We start from the raw sequence: 18,261 nt of genomic DNA, 5'->3' as shown, positions 1-18,261 counted from the left end.
TGCCTGTCAGCCTGTGTTTTCATTAGTGGGTGATGGAGTCAGGAGGCACATACTGAATTTGTAGGTGACACTGACCTGGGAGGCCCTGGAAACATTTTAGAGGCAAGACTAAAAATTAAAGCTTGTGGCAAATTGGAGAGCTGGTCTAAAAAAACAGGGCACGTGTTATGTCCTGTGCAGTAGGACCGACTGACCGTGTGGACACTGGGTGAGCGACCGGCCAGGCAGCGGCCATGGGGAGCCAGAGGACAGGGTGATGGGCACTGTGGCCCATGAGTCAACAGTGTAATCCTGCAGCTGTGCAAAAGCAAACAGCCCACTGGGATGAAGCACGTCCCAGAAACAGCATCTCTGCTCCAGATGGTGCCTTTTAGGGGGTCTCAGTTGGAAAATGCAGTTCTGGGCATCCTCCAAGAAAAATGTGAGCAAGGAAAAGAGGCTGAGTTGTCGGACACTTGGTAAATAACAGCTCTGAGGAAAGAGTTGGGTTTCACTCATGCAGAAAAAAAACTGAAGGGAGATGTGAAATCCATTCTCTAAATGCAGAATGTGTCTGCAGAGGATCATTTGCCGTGTCCTTTAGGGGTAAGAGAGGATGCGATGAGGTTAATTGGATCAAGAGATAGAGGGAAGAAAGCTCTGCAGGAGCTTATGGAAGTGGCTTTACCAGATAAACACCTGATAAATGAGATAATCAGATAAATACCTGCCCTGAGGCAGGGGGAGGGATGATGACCTGTGAATGCAAAGTGCATCAAGGTGAAGAGTGGTGGCAGGGGGACATGCAGCAAGGCCACAGGTCACACAATAGTTCTGTCCCCACTGTACGGAAGGGGACGGCCTCAGCACCCAGCAATGCCTGCTCGGGGTAGGACCGTCTTCGCCGGGGCAGATCCCTGTCCCACCTCCCAGCCCGGTGGCAGGGCCATGGGGTGAAGACCCCCGTTCCCCATCAGCGCTCCCTGTCCTGCATACCCGGGGGAAGCCCGACTCTCTGCATTTCCTCATTCTTATGGCCTGGCTGGTGTTCCGGGTAGGTTTGCAACATGGCTTTTTTGGATGGAGTAATACTGAAGGGTGATTTATTTCCTTTGGCAGTTCCTGGTTTGCAGGAACTGGGGAGTTAACTCTGCTTTGGAAGGAGAAAGAGGGAAAGGGGCAGTAAGTCTGGTTTACTCCCTCTCCTTCCCTCACCTGCACAGAGGTTATTTCAAATCAGCCTGGGCAGGACTGAAAGGTCTCCTGAAGTGTGCACCAGACCTATGGCTTAAAGCAGCTTTGGATAAGCCCTTTTGTTACTTAAATCTGTTCTAGTCCCAACAGGTACATGGTATTTGCTGTGCTCCTCAGAGGGACACTCTGGGTGTGGGGAGAGAACTTAAATGTTTTCATTTCCCTGGAAACAAAAAAGCTGCAGTCAAAAAATTATTTCCACTCGCAGCAAGACCTGAATGGAGATGTCACATGCTGAATGCTCCTCTCTAGCTGGGGCTTCTCAAGGGTTAACGCAGCAGGAGATGCCAGCGGGCACTGAGCAGCGGGCTCTGCAAACAGAAGCTGTAGGGCTTTGGCTTCGTGGTTCAAAGGTCCCTTCATGTAGACTGAAAGTCCCCTGGGGGAAGAAATCACCCTGTCCCTCGTGTGTGTTTGTGGGACCATGGAGCTGGCTGCCAGCCATGGCCAGCAGACCCCAAAAGGACCATCCCAGTGCAGAAAGCATGAGGTTCATCTGCAATGACTTGACCAAGGGCTTTACTACATCAGTTGATTCCTCATGCAGCTTGCTGGTCTTTCAACCCACGTGGTCATTAATGGATGTAGATAATTATCATGTGCTTTATCGCAAATAAGCCTCAACATAGAAGCTGAAGCACAGAGCAGGCTCTGTGATGACCTGCACAGGGTTGAATTCACAGCTCCTCGAGCCTCAGTTGTGGTTAGTCTGAACAAAACCTGACTTCTGGGGAAGACACAAAAGCATTTTTTCTAGCCAACGTACTGCTGGCTCAGGCGCCCTACGTGAGGCTGAGCTCAGAGATAAACTTTTGTGCAAACAGGAACCAGTTTGGTTGCACTGGACAAGACCATTACGTGGAGCTCTTTATGAGATTGCTGCCCTGGTTTTGGCACAGTTTGACTTAGCAATATGTTTAAGACATTGCTTTTTGTTAATTAGAGTTGTTGTAAAATTAAGTTGCCTTTTATCTGATAAATCTGAATACCACAGCAGTGAAATGGGTCTTGGTGGGTTTTTTTTTGGCCAGACCTGAAGTGGAGCTCATGCCTTGCCTCCACGGGTCCATCCTTTTTCAGGGTTTGCAACTCAAACATGGCCAGACTACGAGTTACAGAACCAGCTAGAGGAAGTGAAAGGGGCCTGAAAAGTTGGTCTCATTGTTAAAAATGTGGTTAAGGATATCAGGGTCTTCCCAGGCAAACTTGCTGGTGTCCCATTATCATTAGTATCTCAGTCCCCCATGTCTGTCAAAAGGGGATAACGACTGAGCCAGCTCCCCGTTAGCGGTGGGGGATGATCTCCTTGGGAGGTTGCCTCTGCTGTGAGCCCAGAGACACCTACCTGAGTGGGCTCCTGCAGCCCAGCTCTATCCACAACGGCTGTCCTGCTGCAAAACCTGAGCCAGGCCGCTCAGTGTGGGCGGAGAGGCAGAAAAACCTTGTTTGCCTGGCACTGAGCCTAAGCTAACAGCCTCTGCCAAGCCTCAGGTGCAGAATACATCGAATTATGCATGATTTTCCTCTGTGAGAGCCCGCTCCATCCCTCTGCTTGGGCAACAGAGATTTGACTGCTTCGTTTCACCCAGCTTTTGCCTGTCTGATCCCATTCTTGGGGGCAGGAGTGACCTTTTGGCCGGTTTTGGTGGGGTGCCTGGCAGAGGGGAGCTCCCCACCTTACTCGTTGCCCATCACTGCTATTGTCCTGCAAATAACTGCAGCAATTGCCATGCAGTTGGTGAATGGCACACAGGAACAAGCATGCTAGAGCTGGACATACCATTCCCACACAGTGATATAAGGGTGTCATTAATAGTCTAGATGAAGGGCAGCTTTACATTGTATTAGATATTTTAATTAGGGAACTGCTTCCCAGTTAGGATTGAAGCTAGTTTACTTCCACCAGGCTCTGCTTTAAATCATCTTGTAGCTTCCTTGGTAAGAAACCAATCTTCTTGAATTGCAGGTGGCATAACTCAGCAGGTGTGCATTTTCCTTGATCAGGAAGATCAATAAATGAGCTTTGTCTGAGGCTGCAGCACACTAAAGATGTGTCCAAGCACCACAGTGTTCACTCGTGGCCTCCTTTGCCTCCGAGTGACTCCGCAGCATCCTGGTCACGGTATTTGCCATTGACTTTGGGTAGGTTGACCTTGGGTGGGAGAGTTTTAAGTAAGTAACACATAGTCCATAGGTGCAGAAAAAGCAGTTAAGTCAGGGAGGGTGATGGGAGATGAGGGGGTCTTTGTGCTCTGCAGAGATAGAGAAGTGAAAAAAACTGTTGCCTAATCAGACACTCCATTTCCAGGCATCTGTTAGGCAGAGATGACGGTGTTTGTGTTTGTGAAATGCGTTTATGATGAAAGAGGGATTCTCTCCTCATTCCTTGTGAGGATTTTTGTGGGTGATGGTGATGTGCCCTGTGCTGGCAGAGAGTGGTTGGTGGCAGGGACCAAGCTGCCATCCCACCGAGGGCTGTGCAGCAGGACAGGTCCTGCTCCAAAGCCCCGAGAGCCAGAGCACAACTGAAATAATCACAGTAAAATCCACAGAAAAGATTCTGAGGCTTCTTACTTTTTAACTATCCTGCTGACTTCAAAGGCTGTTTAGTTCTGTCATCCTTTTTAATCAAAATAACTGGAGACAGCAAAGCTGTTTATCTGCAAACATTGCCAACATCTCTCTACATGTTCAGTGGCAGTTACAGGACAGAGAAAACACACTACAAGAAAATTTGCTTGCAGCAAATTTCATGTCCCGGTGGGAGCATGCAGAGAGCTTTTGAGATGCTTTAGATTAAGTACGAAATGAGTCTGCGGGTAACAATCTCTTTGTCACCCTGAATGTTGATTTCCCTCCCCTTGGCTGAGAGCCAGAGATGCGTCTCTCTGTTTCGGGATAACATTTTGTGCATACAGGTGGTGGAAAAGGAGGGAGGAGAGTGTAGAAAGAAAGCTCGTTAGGCTGAACAATAGTGTTGGCCCTAGAACAAACAGTTCTGGCCACAGGTAAATTTAGGTGGAGCAAGAAGGTTTCTAAAAAGTACAGTAGTGAGCTTTTGATAAAGTGTCTGATAAGAAGCGGCTGGGACAAAAAAAAAAAATCACCTTTTGAGACAGATCAGCTTTACTTTGCACTAGAGGTTTTTCAGCCCAACTGGTTGTGGATGAAAAGGACCCGTGTTCCCATGTTGCTCTCCAGCATTCACAGAATCACAGAATGTTTGGGGTTGGAAGGGAGATCACTGAGTCCAACCTGCCAGAGCAGGACCACACAATCTAGGGCAGGTCACACAGAAATGCTTCCAGACAGGTCCTGAAAATCTCCAGAGCAGGAGACTCCACAACTTCTCTGGGCAGCCTGTGCCAGTGCTCTGTCACCCTCACAGTAAAGAAATTCTTCCTCATTCCCACTGACCTGAGCGCCACATGTGAGGTTGCTCTTCACCTCTAGAAATCCCAGATGGCCTCTTCTCCCTCCTCACTCATGTGTGTCTTTGCCAAGCTGACAGCCCTTGTCACCTCTTTCTTTTTTTTATGGCCCTTTTCTAGGTTAACTCTTTTTTTGCAGTGGAGTGAGCAAAACTTCAGTGTGCTGTTCGATCTGTGGATATTTACAGTGGTATAGCCACGTTTTCTGTGTTGTTCTGTATGCCTTTCCCACTAGTTTCTGGGTTAAACATCCTCATGACTGTGGTACACATGGCACAGAGCGAAGGCAAGGGTGTGTGCACAGGCAGCAGCCTGGGTTGACCCAGCTGGCACAACCAGCACCACCAAATCAGCCTTGCAGCACACAAACTCTTCGGCAGGTCTGGAAGAGAGGCAGAAACCTTCAGAGTGAAGTATGAATAATTCTCGGTTTAACAGGACTCTCTTACTCACGTAGAGCATGGAAGAAAGTCTATGTGATATGTGGGGAACAGAGGAAAGGTGTTATTAAAGGGGAGAAGTCAGCATGCCTTTCTTTGGCACTTCTTTTCTCCTTAGAACACTTTTTCCATGAACACAGATATTTGGTCTCTGAGACAAGGGGGTGCTTGGTGAGAGGCTAGGAGAGCAGGCAGACATCTGCCGTAGAAACAGTATTGTCGCTGAAGCCATGATTTATGGGTTTTAATTCAGGACAGTGATGTGTGCCTGCCAGGGAGCACCGAGTTGCTACTTTCAGACTAATGTGACCCTCAAGTAATTTTTTTTCTGAGCAGTTTTAACAAATTTACAGCTTGTTAAAGTGTACATATAGTTAGGGGGTTTATGCCTATAGGCAGCTCTTGCCATGTGTCAGTAGTGAATTTTGGTGCTCGCGCACTTTGAACGAGGACATCCTTCTTCAGATTCTTCGCAATAAAGATTGACTGTCCTAAATGATCATCGTGCACAAGCTCCATCTCAATATTCACTCCCTTTCCCAGATCACTTATGAGCATGTTGAACAAAACAGATCCTCGGGGAAATCCCTTGACAACCTATTCCCATTATGGCAATTATTTATTTCTCCTCACCCTTTGTTTCCCATTGGTAACTATTCATGCAGAAGTGCCCTTCCCCTTTGCACCACTACTGCGCCAATCCCAGAAAAGCTTCGGGTGAAGGATATTTCCAAAAGCCTATGAAAAACACAGCCTGTGCCAGGGACCAGGTCACCCCATCAAAGTGGTCACCTTCGCTTTGAAAGAACTTGACTAGCTATATGACAAGACTGTAGTCTCCCAAAACCCGAGTTGTTTCTGTCCCAAATATATCATGAGTTTGTTAATTATGGCCTTTGTTCAAATCTCTACCAGTGTGCCTGATACAAAAGCCAGATGTTCCGGTGTGTAAGGTCCTTGGGCCACCTCCGAGCCCTTTAAAAATCTGCCTTTAAGGAATTTGCCTTTCCCTAAGGGCAATTTTGCCATTCCTTAACTCGGGAGGCAGATCTGAGCCCATGAGCAGCCTGACAGTTCCCTACCTGAGTTTCTTCTGACCTCCAGGGCTGGCTGATGTGCTGCTTCTGAATTTATCGATCTGTTTAAAACTGCTCCGTGGCCTCAATATCTAATCTGTTACGGAGAGCAGAGTGTTACGGGGCAAAATTCATTAACGTTTGTAAAGCTCATCAAGATCTTTCATGAGCAAATCCCATCACGTTTTAATATATTTTTTAAATGTCACGGGTAAGTTCTCATTACTCATAGAAGAGCTGAAGCAAACAGTGCTTGCCAGACCCAAATATTGGCACAGGCAAAGGCTGCAACTCTCTTCGTTTACTACTTCTAGGACACTTTCATTTCAGCTTAAGCTCCCTGCCTTGCTTCTGCTCCTGCAAATCAGAAACACCCTGCCCCTCCCCAGCTTTTCCAAATGTAGGCTCAAGGATCCCCATGGACCCCTGGGCTTTTCAAGATGCCTGGTAACTCCATGGGGATCTGAGAGTTGCTGGTCCTGGTTGTTGTTAGCATCGCCCTGGCTTTGTACTGTGAGATGTCAGCATGAAGAATGGCAAAGGATGGATGAATGCAGGTACTGGATCACACAAACCCATAAAACCTTCCTAAAACCCTTCACCTTCCAACCCAGTGTGGTGTTTTGTCCCCCTCCAATGGTGCTTGTACGTTACTGCACACTTGCTAGTGGGTCCTGGGCTACTGGTATCAAAACTGGGTGCACTTCTGTTCAAGTGTGGCCTAAGTGTTTTTTGCTGCCGTGACCAGAGATGCAGTCTGGGTCACTACGAGAGCTTCACAATGACCTTGCATTTCCCCTTGTTTTTCTTGCCAGGATGTCCGGAGGAGACATGGCCAAACCCCTCCTGGGCCATCGGAGCATGGAGGGTGACTCCAGCATGCCAGCGACTGGGCGCACCATCGGGGTGTTGGGGAGTGGGGACTTTGCACGGTCGTTGGCTGTCCGCCTGGTATGCTCTGGGTTCAAGGTGGTGGTCGGCAGCCGCAACCCAAAGCGAAAAGCCGGCCTCTTCCCTTCCGCAGCAGAAGTCACCTTCCAGGCTGAGGCGGTGAAGAAGACAGATGTCATTTTTGTGGCGGTTTTCAGGGAACATTACTCCACCCTCTGTGACCTGGCTGATGCGCTGGCTGGCAAGATCCTGGTAGATGTCAGTAACAATACCGAGATCAACCATCACAGAGAATCCAACGCCGAGTACTTGGCTTCCCTGTTCCCAGCCTGCACCGTGGTCAAGGGCTTTAACGTGGTTGCTGCGTGGACACTGCAGTCAGGTGCCAGGGATGGGAATAAGCAGGTATTGTTTTCCCCTGACAAGGACTGAAGGCCAGCTGTTTCAGCAGCTGAGGTCTGGCAGCACCAGCAAATGGCCTTAGGCTCCAGGAGAAGGGGTCTGAGTGCTGGCCTTGGCATCCAGAGGCCACCCCATAGCTTCTGCCTTCCTTTGCTCAGAAATGAATTGCCCTCACTTACTTCACACTTTGTAGTGTTTGGAGTATTACTTAATTATCTCTCTAAACACAGCCAGTAAAGCAAGCTGGTGGCACCCACACAGGAAAGGAAAATTGTCCAGGAGAGAGGTTTTGGGCAGCCATAGTAAATCTGTCAGAAAGCCTGCTGGGGAGCGTGATGCTCAGCGGAATAACATAGGTTCCCCTTAGCACAGCATCCCTCTGACACACTCGTTCCCAGCACCCTGATCTCTCTTTGCCCTGTGTACATCTTTCTGTTCATTGCAGGTTCTGATTTGCTCAAATAACCAAGAAGCCAAGCGCACCGTAGCAGAAATTGCTCAGGTCATGGGATTCACCCCTGTGGACATGGGCTGCATGTCATCAGCCTGTGAGATCGAGAACATTCCCCTGCGCCTCTTGCCAGCCTGGAAAATCCCCATCTTTTTGGCTCTGGGGCTCTTTCTTTGCTTCTTCACTTACAACCTGATCCGGCAGGTCATCCACCCTTACATCAGGGAGCAGAAGAGTAAGTTTTACAAGATCCCCATCGAGGTGGTCAACACAACGCTGCCTTGCGTGGCCTACGTCATGCTGTCCCTCGTCTACCTGCCCGGGGTGCTGGCAGCCTGCTCGCAGCTCTACTATGGCACCAAATACAGGCGCTTTCCAGATTGGCTCGACCAGTGGCTCCAGCACCGAAAGCAGATCGGTCTCCTCAGCTTCTTCTGTGCGGCTTTGCATGCCGTGTACAGCTTCTGTCTGCCCATGCGCCGCTCCCACCGCTACCAGTTAATCGAGACGGCTGTCAAGCAGGTAATGTGGGTGCTCTTCAAGTCAGCACCTGTAGTAATCTTCTGTGCAAATCCAGATGTTGGGTAGCAGGCTTAACATCTTAGCTTTTGTATTCTCTTTACAAAGCACCTGTGGGACCCTGGGAATAGCTGTTATCTTCATGAGCGCTTTGTCCACGGGACAACCGCACACTGTGTACAGGGCATGCACCCGTCCACACTGAGCATCTGAGGATCTTAGAATCATAGAATCAAAGAATCATTTTGGTTGGAAAAAGACCTATAAGATCAAGCCCACCTGTTAACCTAGCAGTGCCAGGTCCACCATTAAACCATGTTCCTGAGCACCACATCTACACATCTTTTAAATACCTCAAGAGATGGTGACTTCATTGCTTCCCTGGGCAGCCTGTTCCAATGCTTAACAACCCTTTCAGCAAAGATCTTTATCCTAATATGTAAGCTAAACTTCCCCTGGCACAACTTGAGGCTGTTTCCTCTCATCCTGTTGCCTGTTACTTCGGAAAAGGGACCAACCCTCACCTAGTTACAACCTCCTTTCAGGTAGCTGTAGAGAGCAATAAGATCGCTCCTCAGCCTCCTTTTCTCCAGCCTAAGCAAGCCCAGTTCCCTCAGCTGCCCCTCATAAGACTTGTTCTTGAGACCCTTCACCAGCTTCATTGCCCTTCTTTGGACACACTCCAGCACCTCAATGTCTTTCTGGTCATGAGGGTCCAAAACTAAACACAGGATTCGAGGTGCAGCCTCACTAGTGCTGAGTACAGGGGGACAATCACTGGCCTGGTCTTGCTGGCCACACTATTGCTGATACAGGCCAGGATGCTCTTGGCCTTCTTGGCCACCTGGGCACACTGCTGGCTCATGTTTAGGCTCCTGTCGACGAACACCATCTTAGCAGCAGGTTGCATTTACAACCAGGGCCAGGATCAAACTCCTTGTATCGTTGCTCCCCAGAAGCACAGAGAAGCTTTTGAAACCAGCTTTGCACAGCACCTGCCATGTCTGAGACTAGGGCAGAGGCAGAAAAAGTGCTAGGAGGAAAGAAATCTAGTGGTGGAGGTTGTCCTCAATTTTCCTTCCTAGATTTTCAGAGATCCCCATTCACAGGAGGTGCCTGCTGGAATAACCAAGTCATAACCTGGGGGAGTTTGTTTTGTAGGTGTGTCCTCATCACAGTGTGCCTCCAAGAGTTTAACAAAATTATGGTGAAGAGCTAGGTCATAGTCTAAGGGAATGAGGAAATGAAAAAGGACTTTATTGCCTTCTTGCAACTCTCAGCAGTATTTATTCAGAGTGAGATTGCTACCTTTAGGCAATCTGGGCAGCTCTGTAACTTGGCAGTACCATGGGAAAATGTGATTCTGCCCTTCTCCTGCCCCGGCTTCTCACTGCTCCACCGAAGTCCCTCCTGGGATAACACCAGCTCTGTGCAGCCGAGTGGGGAACCCGATCAAGGAATTGCCCCACAACCTGTCTGCTTTCTGCACTGGGATAACTGCCCGAGTGTTTCCAAATGCTTGTCCCAACAGAGAGGGGGGAAGAGGCCGTAGGGGCAGAGGGGAGCAGGAGGGCTGGTTTTGGCAGCAGTGCCTGTTCAAAACATCCATCAGACACCATCCCCAGCCTCTCAGCTTCAGCGCTGAGCAGGTCCTTCTCGATTGCCACAGTCACACATTAATCTTGGGCAAGCATCCTGTGTTCATTTCCCCTCTACCTCCTGTTTTCTAGCAACATCTTCGTTTAGTAAATTAAACCCATCTAATGGGCTAAAGAAGACGATTCTAAATGTTCCTTTTTGCCATGCAGCATAAAACCCATCTTCCCTTCCATTAACGTGAACAATTTCCCCCCCTAAATACACTTAAAACAAAGGTTATTAGGAGACTACTGCATATTCAAGCATCTGTATTTGTTTTCATGGCTTTAAACTGACTTGTCATTCTAATTATCTTTCCAAATGCAACTTTGGGGCTTGCTGCTGTGGTTATGGGCTGTGGGAGCTGGGAGCACTCAGCAGTTCTTCCCAGCAGGCTTCCAATCAGGTCAAGCTCCAGCCAAATGGTGGTGGAATAAAAGAGCATTTCCACACCTCCCAAACAGACAAATAGCACTGGAGGTGTGAATAAGACCCGGTGTTCACCCAGGAAACCTGTTTCCAAAAACAAAATGAATACAGATAAAATTCAGTTCCTCTGTTTCTAAGTGCTCCATTTTAACAAACCTTCGTTGTCGTGCCAGGCTGTGGAGAAGAAGATGAATGTCTGGGTAGAGGAGGAAGTCTGGAGGATGGAGATTTATCTCTCTGTTGGAATAATTGCCCTGGGCTTGCTGTCGTTACTTGCCATCACTTCACTTCCATCCATCGCAAACTCTCTCAACTGGAGGGAATTCAGTTTCATCCAGGTAAAGTTGTCATTTGCCAATGTCAGAGAGTGATTTTGCAGTCAGAGTCAGGCCCTCACACGATCCACGGAGGGCAGAGGCTGAACTGCCGCCCCATCATGTCCCTGCTCTGGTGACTGCAAGCTGCTCACCGGTGTCGGGGGCAAACCCTGCCGCTCCACACATCCCCGTAAACCCTGGAGCCAAGGATCCCCGACCTGGGAGATGACACTGAGCAGCGATGACAGGAGTGAGGGGTTGGGGGTCCCAGGGGAACCATGCTGCTGTCACGCAGGGCTCGCCTGCTCTGTGGAGGGTGCTGCTGTCTCGGGTGGGGAAGAGAAAATGTGACGTGTCACAGGCATCCACGTAAGGATTAGCAGCAAGCTTTTCAGGAGGGAGTCTTTAATGCCTTGGCTGAAGTTCTTTCTCACCTCGCATTTAGCAGCGTTAGTTAGAGATCCTGAAAAAAAACCAGCCAGGGCTTTGCCTGAGTGACATCCTCCTGCAGAGTCCTTTCCCCCCTCGCTTGGTGCTTGGGAGCAGCACTGCCGTTCACAGCTAAAAACCTCCTGAAGTCACACAAGGTAGAAAGGCAGAAAGCCTTGGAATCATTTTGAGACGGCAGGGTTGTTTGCTCCCGTGGGCAAGATTCCCCTCAGAGCTGTTGCGTGTGTCTGCCGTGCACAACATGTTGGAGATGCTACAGTGAGTCTACACCCTGCACAACGTGTCAGAGCTACTGCAGGGAGTGCACCAGGCTGTGGAGGGCCGGCAGGTAACCCACCATGGAGACAGCTGGCTGCAGGACACAGATCTGCCCTGGCATTTCAGGGAGAGTGAGCTTGTGAAAAACAAGGCACCTGGGAAAAACAAGGCACAGGGGAAAGTCAGATTTGGCAGAGCCTGCGTGCACCCAAACATTCAGTAGTTTGAAAAGGCTTAGACAAGTCTATACAAATGCCAGAGCCCAAGAAGCACAGAAAACTGGGTACAATGTCAATGCAATGTCTAGGTCTGATTCTGAAAAGTGAATTAGGAATGTAATTTTTCATTCTCCAACATCATTCAGTGGTTTAGGAGCCTTCTGCCCACTTGCAGGGATGTCCAAGCTCCCAAGGGCCAAATTCCCTTAATGACCTGAGTCCACATGTGGGACATTCACAGAGGTGAAACCAGGGGTTGCAGTGTTCTCAGAGACGCTCTTGGAGCCAGGCTTAGGGATAACTAACAGGCATGGCAGGGAGTGACCCTTCAAGTATTCCCTTTGTGTTAGAGCTAATTTTGACACCAAATTCCACTCACTGCATCACTGTTGTATCCCGTAGCCCTAAATCCCCTTGTTAATTGTGTCTCCTACATCATGCTGCTTAGCACCGGGCATCAAGTGCCACTGCAGTGACCCACGTGGCACCTGACATGTGCAGGACCCTGTGGCACCTCATACCCCCCGCATCTCCCCTGCTGGCCCTCCCCATTCATCACACAGGCACACAAGTAACCCTTCTGAAGGGGAGGGCAGGGCTTGGGGATGCAGAGGTGGATAACTATCATCCAGCCTGTCCTGTTGAAACTGTTCAATGGCATATAAATAATTCAATATTCATGAGAGCAGGAGTTTGAAGGCTGCTCCCCCACAAATGCCCCACTCACCAAACGAGCAAGTCTGTCTTTTTTCCTCTCTTGCTGTGGACTAGCAAGTAATTATTTACACTGAGTAGAAAAGCCTCACCAGGAGAGCTTGACCCCAAGAGGTTGTCCCTCAGAGAGAAGGGAGACCTGGCTTTAAACAGTTCTTTCAGATCAGACAATGGGAGCATGTGAATTCTCACTGCCGTGTCTCAGGGGAGGGCTGCAGCCACTGGGACAGTGGATCAGCCAATCCTGACTTAGGCATCTCATACCAGGAATCCCAAATGATGGGAAGTATCTCCTTTCAGCTTGGAAGGAAGCTTTGAAACCCCTTTGGCTGCCCAGAAGCTCTCCTGGAGGGTGCTGGTGTAGTGTCATGTAACGTATATATGCTGTCAGGGCAGGCAGTGCTGCCATCTACCAGCACATGTAACCCGACTGTCACATCTGCCCTTTGGGACCCCTTCCCACATCTTTCTAAGGGTATGTCAGCACCAGGAGCAAACAAACACGTGATGGTTGGCTCCAAAATAGCTCATGGCTGCCGCACATGGGAACCGTCTGGCTTAGTTCCTGGAAAGACACTCACACCTATTTCTGTCCGCATGGAATAAAGCCTGACGGTGCGACACGAGCTCCCAGCAGCTCACACGCTGGAGAGGCACGGCTGCTGGTGTACCCGGCTCTGGAAATACCATGTAAGAAGTGCAGGATACAGATCTCAGCATGTTAGCTTCCCCCTTCCCCGTTTTTTTATAATGAGGACTCTTTTAAATTATTTCTTGAGGAAATTAAGAGCAGGTACAGCTACTGCTCCCAGGAACCAGAAGTTAACATTCACATAGCACAGTGTGATCCTCCCTGGATTAATGCACAGTGGCACAATGTAAATAACAGGGGTGAAGCGTGAGGCTGCTTTCTTAAATATTTGGCATGTCTAGCACTTGACACTTTTACAGTGCATCAGAGGCATCGTGGCTTCCCAGGCCTGGGAAAAGTGGAAGAGAAGGAAAATGTGGAGCACAGCCACCCCAGGCAGGTGTCTCTCAGAAAATGCAGCAATTCATTGCCATATGAGTTGAACTAGCTAGTATGTTTGAGAGGCACCATACCAAAAGCCACATGAGAGAGGGGCTTGTTGCAAAGTCAGGAGCCACTTTAGTCCCTTCTTTAACCCGAGCTTCCCAAGTCAGACATTTTCCAGCAGGAGTGTGTGTGCCTGTATTAGTGCCATGGGATACTGCCACTCTCTTAAAATACACATCTGTTGCCCAATGGGCTGAAAATCCCATTTGGATTGTTGCTAAGGTTTTAGAAAAAAAGACAAGGTAGTTTTTTATAGTAACTCCTGCACATATACAAATGTCAGTTGAATATAGTTAAATTGGATACATAGTTCCCCTCTTTGTCCAGTTTTGATTAACAAAATGCACAGGATTTGGACACTGAATAACAGGAGTGATTCCTGTGTAATTCAACTTACAGGAGACATTTTTAATGTTCCTGAGTGATTTACAAATCAAGTCTAATTGGCTGAGAAGTAAAAATGTGTATGATTGCCTTTACCTTCCCATCCCGAGAACTCCTCCTGGAATGTGAAGGTTGAATTGACCTGGTTTCTTTCTTAGCTCATGTATCGTAAGATATAAATAATCTGTCATCAGACCTTTTCTAACCCTCCTGTTGACAAAATGCGAGACAGAGATACTTCCAAGGAGCTAATGACTTCATAGGACTGACTGCAGCAGAAGTCAGAAACGTATTTGGGTCAGGAAGGGGCTGTTTGCTTTGGACACTGCCCAGACGTTTCTAAATGAGCCCCATGCAGTTGAATCACCTTTGCTGATGCATTACAGGGAGTCTCAGAAGCGCCAGCGAGATGGGGGAAGATATAACAGTTAACACAGAATAGAAAATATATGCAAAGCCTGCACTGAGAAAATACAGTCTTTGTATAGCCTCTTTCAGAGGGCTTCAACACCTAACGTGGGTGGCAGCCCTTCATTCCCCATGCTGTGACACTGCAAAAGAAACCCCTGCCACAGAAAAGTTTCATAGCCAGAAACTGCATTGAGAAGAAAAACGAAAGCAGAGCTTCAAAGTGTGTGGTATCAAGGCTAAGCACGTTGGCAAATCACCCCCCATGGGGCGCTCAGCGGGCTCTGCGTTGTACTATACTGAGTGTATATTGAGCTGTATATACTGAGCCAAGCTGCGATTAGCAAAACATTTGGTCAGACCAACCTGACAGCTGTTCTGGCGGTGGGGCCCTGCTGACCACAGGTCCTTCAGCCAGCATCAGCACTGGGACAGCCCTGCTACCCGAGACCCCCTGCTCTCACCAGAGAGCCCCACATTTGTGTTACGAGTGGATCGCCCCATTGCTGCTGTCTGAGGAGCTGCCAGCGCTGCTTCCAGCCGCTAGCAGCTTATCCATGAGTTTTCTGCCCGTTAGCTTTTTTGTTTCAGACTCATGGTCATCTGCACACAAAGGTGGGTCGCTGAGCACCTGTGATGGTTTATCACCTTTTGTCCTACTAATTTCCAGTCCTGCTCTCCCTCAGTACCAGCAGCAGTTGAAAGAGAAACTGTGGAAGAACAAACTAATTAGCTCTAGCTCTCTGCATGCATAGAGCCCTGCTAAGAAAGCACCCTCTGCCCAGGGCAGAGCGCGTCTGCTGCCCTTGGACTTCACTTCGTCCCCCTTCCCCCTGCCCTGCTTTACATCTCCACTCTGTCAGATGAGTCTGAAGCTGGTACTTCCAACCTTCTGCCACCCAGGGATTTTTTTTGCCTGTTGGAGAGAAGCTCACAGTCAATAAATGATGTATGAGCTATTGGTCAGGTCCTGCTGTTCGGTTCAGCTCCAATCATGGCATATTGCAGCAAACTCCTCCTGAATTTTCCAAGTGAAACCAATCTTGACCCTGTTTGGGTTTGCCGCTTGTTAGCACTTCGATTTAGGAGTTAGATGTGACTTCTAGTAAGGATGGCTGTCCCTTTGGCAGAAAGGACAGGTGTGGGGATGCATGCAGGACCAAGGTTCAGCTCACAAGGCTGCTCCTGACTCCTGGCACGACCTTGAGTAATCACAGAGAAAGAGTTCCCTACCGATGGGTGAAATCTCAGTGACACCCACATGACTGCATGATAGGTGCTGTAAAGTGAAGTACCTGGGATCTGGTTGGAAGTTTCAGAGCTCTCCTTCCTTGCCCTGCCCAGTCCTATAAGCTGCCTAAATGATTAGCTCTGAAGGTTTATAGAGGAGTCTTGGTCTAGTTTGTTGGCAACAACATGGTACAGTTGAAAAAGTTGTCTGGGTTTTTAAGTAGTTCACCAGGAAATAGGAAGGGATGCTTTGAATTGAGTAGTTTTCCAGCTGAAATTATTTTTTTCAAGAGAAAAATGAGAATACCTTCCTCCTGCCTTGTCCTGGTCTCTTATTTCCCTGCTGTGTCCTCTTTCCTGGTCATACTTTCTGGAGGACCATGTTTCTTGCTGATTTCTGACTGGCTGCACCAAGCCAGATCTTTTGACTCATAACAACTTCCTTCCCTAAGTTAGGGACATCAGCAGCAAAATTTTCCTTCTCTAGGCATCTTGAAATTTGGTTGTTATTGCAGGCTTAGACCAAGCATTCATAGCACAGCAATATGTGGCACCACGCTTTTCTTTGAAAATCCAGCAGCAAAGGCTTGTAACTGAAATGCCTCCGGGAGCAAGCGCCGGCTCCTGCCGAGTGCCAGCGGGCAGAGGGAGCTGGCACGCTCGGGAGCCACCACCTCTGATGCTGGCAGGAAACCACCAGGGAGGGGAACACAGTTTAAAACCCCTCTTGAGAGCAACCCTCGGAGAGGGGTGAAAATATTCAGGCAAAATGCTGTCTCTAGGTGCTTGGGGAGCTACAACCTCAGATAAAAATGGGGGAAGTTCTTGTCTGCGGAACACGGGCTGGGGCCTTGCTGCCTCCCTGAGCAGATAAAGGGCTCTTAACTCAGTCCAACACACAGCCCGATGATCTGGCTCATGAACCAACACAGATCTCTGGGACAGAGATGGAAACCCTCTGGGGCTGTTGCTCACCTCAGAACAGAGCACTTCTGTCTCTGCAGCCTCATTTTCCTGTAGATGAGGGCACTTACCCAAAAGCCTCTTTCCTCTGGGTGAAGCTACAGTTTCACCAACTTCTGATGGTGCCAAGTGCTGGTTCAGAGCCACGATGCTGCCACCGGGCAGCAGCCACAGACCGGCCGGCTGCTGGAGCTGGCAGCTGCGGCTCGGGAGGAGCCCGGGTGAGCTGCCCGCAGGTACGTGCTGGGCAGGGGCTGGGGGCTGCTGCTTCGCACTGAGGCATGAGCCCACCTCTCTGCCGACTTGGCAGCATCTTCAGCGAAACTCCTGCTGAGATTCTAATATCACACTTAACCTCTGATTAGAAAAAGGGAAATGCAATCTGGCAGAATACCCATGAAAGGTTTCCAGTTGTGTTTTATTCTGTCCAAGAAATGCAGGAATACTCATTGCTTTCTCTGTGCTATGTGCACTTACAAAATAGTGTAAAAAAAACCCTAGGAAAATAGCCAGGCACAAGGTCCTCCACTAACTGGTGTGTGTTTCTCTTCCTTTTAGTCCACCCTCGGATTTATCGCTTTGGTAATCAGCACTCTGCACACGCTCACCTACGGATGGTCGAGGGCCTTCGATGAGAACCAGTACAAATTCTACCTGCCTCCAACCTACACCCTCACGCTGCTCGTCCCATGTACTGTGATCCTAGCAAAAGTCATTTTCAGTTTGCCCTGTATCCGACAAAGACTTCTGCGAATCAGGAGGGGCTGGGAGAAGGGGAGATATGTGAAGTTTGTTCTGCCCAGCGCAACGGGGGAATATTCAAGCGGAGAGACCTCTAGCAACGTCTAACAGAGCCCTGGCTGTGACAAACGATTCCAAAGCACTATCAACATTTCTATAAAGGTGTTTCTTTTTTCTTAAATATATGTATGTTTCAGTATAATTGCATTGTAGGTAAATAATAAAATTTGGTGACTTTAGAAAATGGATGACCATGAAACTAGTTTAGACAGTAGTAGTTAAATTATATTGCTGATTTTCTAGGACAATTGTTGCCTTAAAAATGACCATGAAAGCTGGGAAACTGATGGACTCTGTTAGTCAGATCAATCGCTTCAGCTGCTGGCTGGGAGTCCCCCAAACCAGTACTTCTTGGTTGTTTCCCTAGCTGCTCTCCTAAATTTCAATCTTTTTTTTTTTTTAATAATACAAAATATCACAGATTTTCTGGCACTTGCGGCAGCAAAGATATCCTGCCTTTTGAGTGTCTGGATCAATCAGGGCAGTGAGGTTAGCAAGATGAATTGCCTCTGGTTTTGGTCTCCTCAGTGAACTCTATGGACAAGTGAGAACAGCAATATCTATATTACGTAGCATCTGCAGATTTTACTTAAAGCATCCAAACCTGACAGCAAGTCCAGGTATCCCTGTTCTCTCAACTACAGACAGCACTTCTGGTCCTGTAAGCTATAGAAATAAAGCACCTTTTCCAGCAGTATAGAAGCATTTGAGGAGAGAGATGTCCTTAACAGCACCCATCTGGTCTGCACTGCTGGCTCCGAGATGACACCTGCTGCTGCGGCACGTTCTCTGTCTCGCTAAGCTGAAGTTTCAAGCAGTAATTGATGGAAAGAGAGTGAAGAAAATTTTTTGAATGACCCGCTGCTTTTACAAAATTACATAGAGAAAACCAAGGCCTTCCAGCTGGCCTTACATCAAGGAATATGATGA

At 48.5% G+C, this 18,261-nt stretch overlaps 1 protein-coding gene across 2 annotated transcripts; it reads left to right on the top strand.

The window, feature by feature from the left end:
* Positions 1–6,996: 6,996 nt before the first annotated feature.
* Positions 6,997–17,434, top strand: STEAP3 (STEAP family member 3, metalloreductase). 2 transcript variants are annotated; one of them, XM_009867630.1, is made up of 4 exons: positions 6,997–7,476; positions 7,919–8,446; positions 10,684–10,848; positions 17,089–17,434. In XM_009867630.1, the coding sequence occupies exons 1-4, from the start codon at positions 6,997–6,999 to the stop codon at positions 17,377–17,379; spliced, it is 1,464 nt and encodes a 487-aa protein (XP_009865932.1). In that variant the 3' UTR covers positions 17,380–17,434. The 2 variants fall into 2 exon arrangements, with proteins under 2 accessions (XP_009865932.1, XP_009865933.1); XM_009867631.1 differs by having other exon boundaries at positions 7,001–7,476; positions 7,919–8,455; positions 10,693–10,848; positions 17,089–17,379.
* Positions 17,435–18,261: the final 827 nt, after the last annotated feature.

Source organism: Apaloderma vittatum, unplaced genomic scaffold (assembly GCF_000703405.1).
Source record: "Apaloderma vittatum isolate BGI_N311 unplaced genomic scaffold, ASM70340v1 scaffold28094, whole genome shotgun sequence".
NCBI classification, from domain to species: Eukaryota; Metazoa; Chordata; class Aves; order Trogoniformes; family Trogonidae; genus Apaloderma; species Apaloderma vittatum.
Note: the sequence above shows the minus strand (reverse complement) of the source record. Positions and strands in the feature narration are given on the sequence as shown.

Excerpts from the sequence above, each read along its gene's own strand:
- STEAP3 (XM_009867630.1), top strand. The coding sequence starts at position 6,997 with ATGTCCGGAGGAGACATGGCCAAACCCCTCCTGGGCCATCGGAGCATG. Across the intron at positions 7,477-7,918 it reads CCAGGGATGGGAATAAGCAG|GTTCTGATTTGCTCAAATAA; the intron begins GTATTGTTTTCC and ends TGTTCATTGCAG. Across the intron at positions 10,849-17,088 it reads GGGAATTCAGTTTCATCCAG|TCCACCCTCGGATTTATCGC; the intron begins GTAAAGTTGTCA and ends TCTTCCTTTTAG.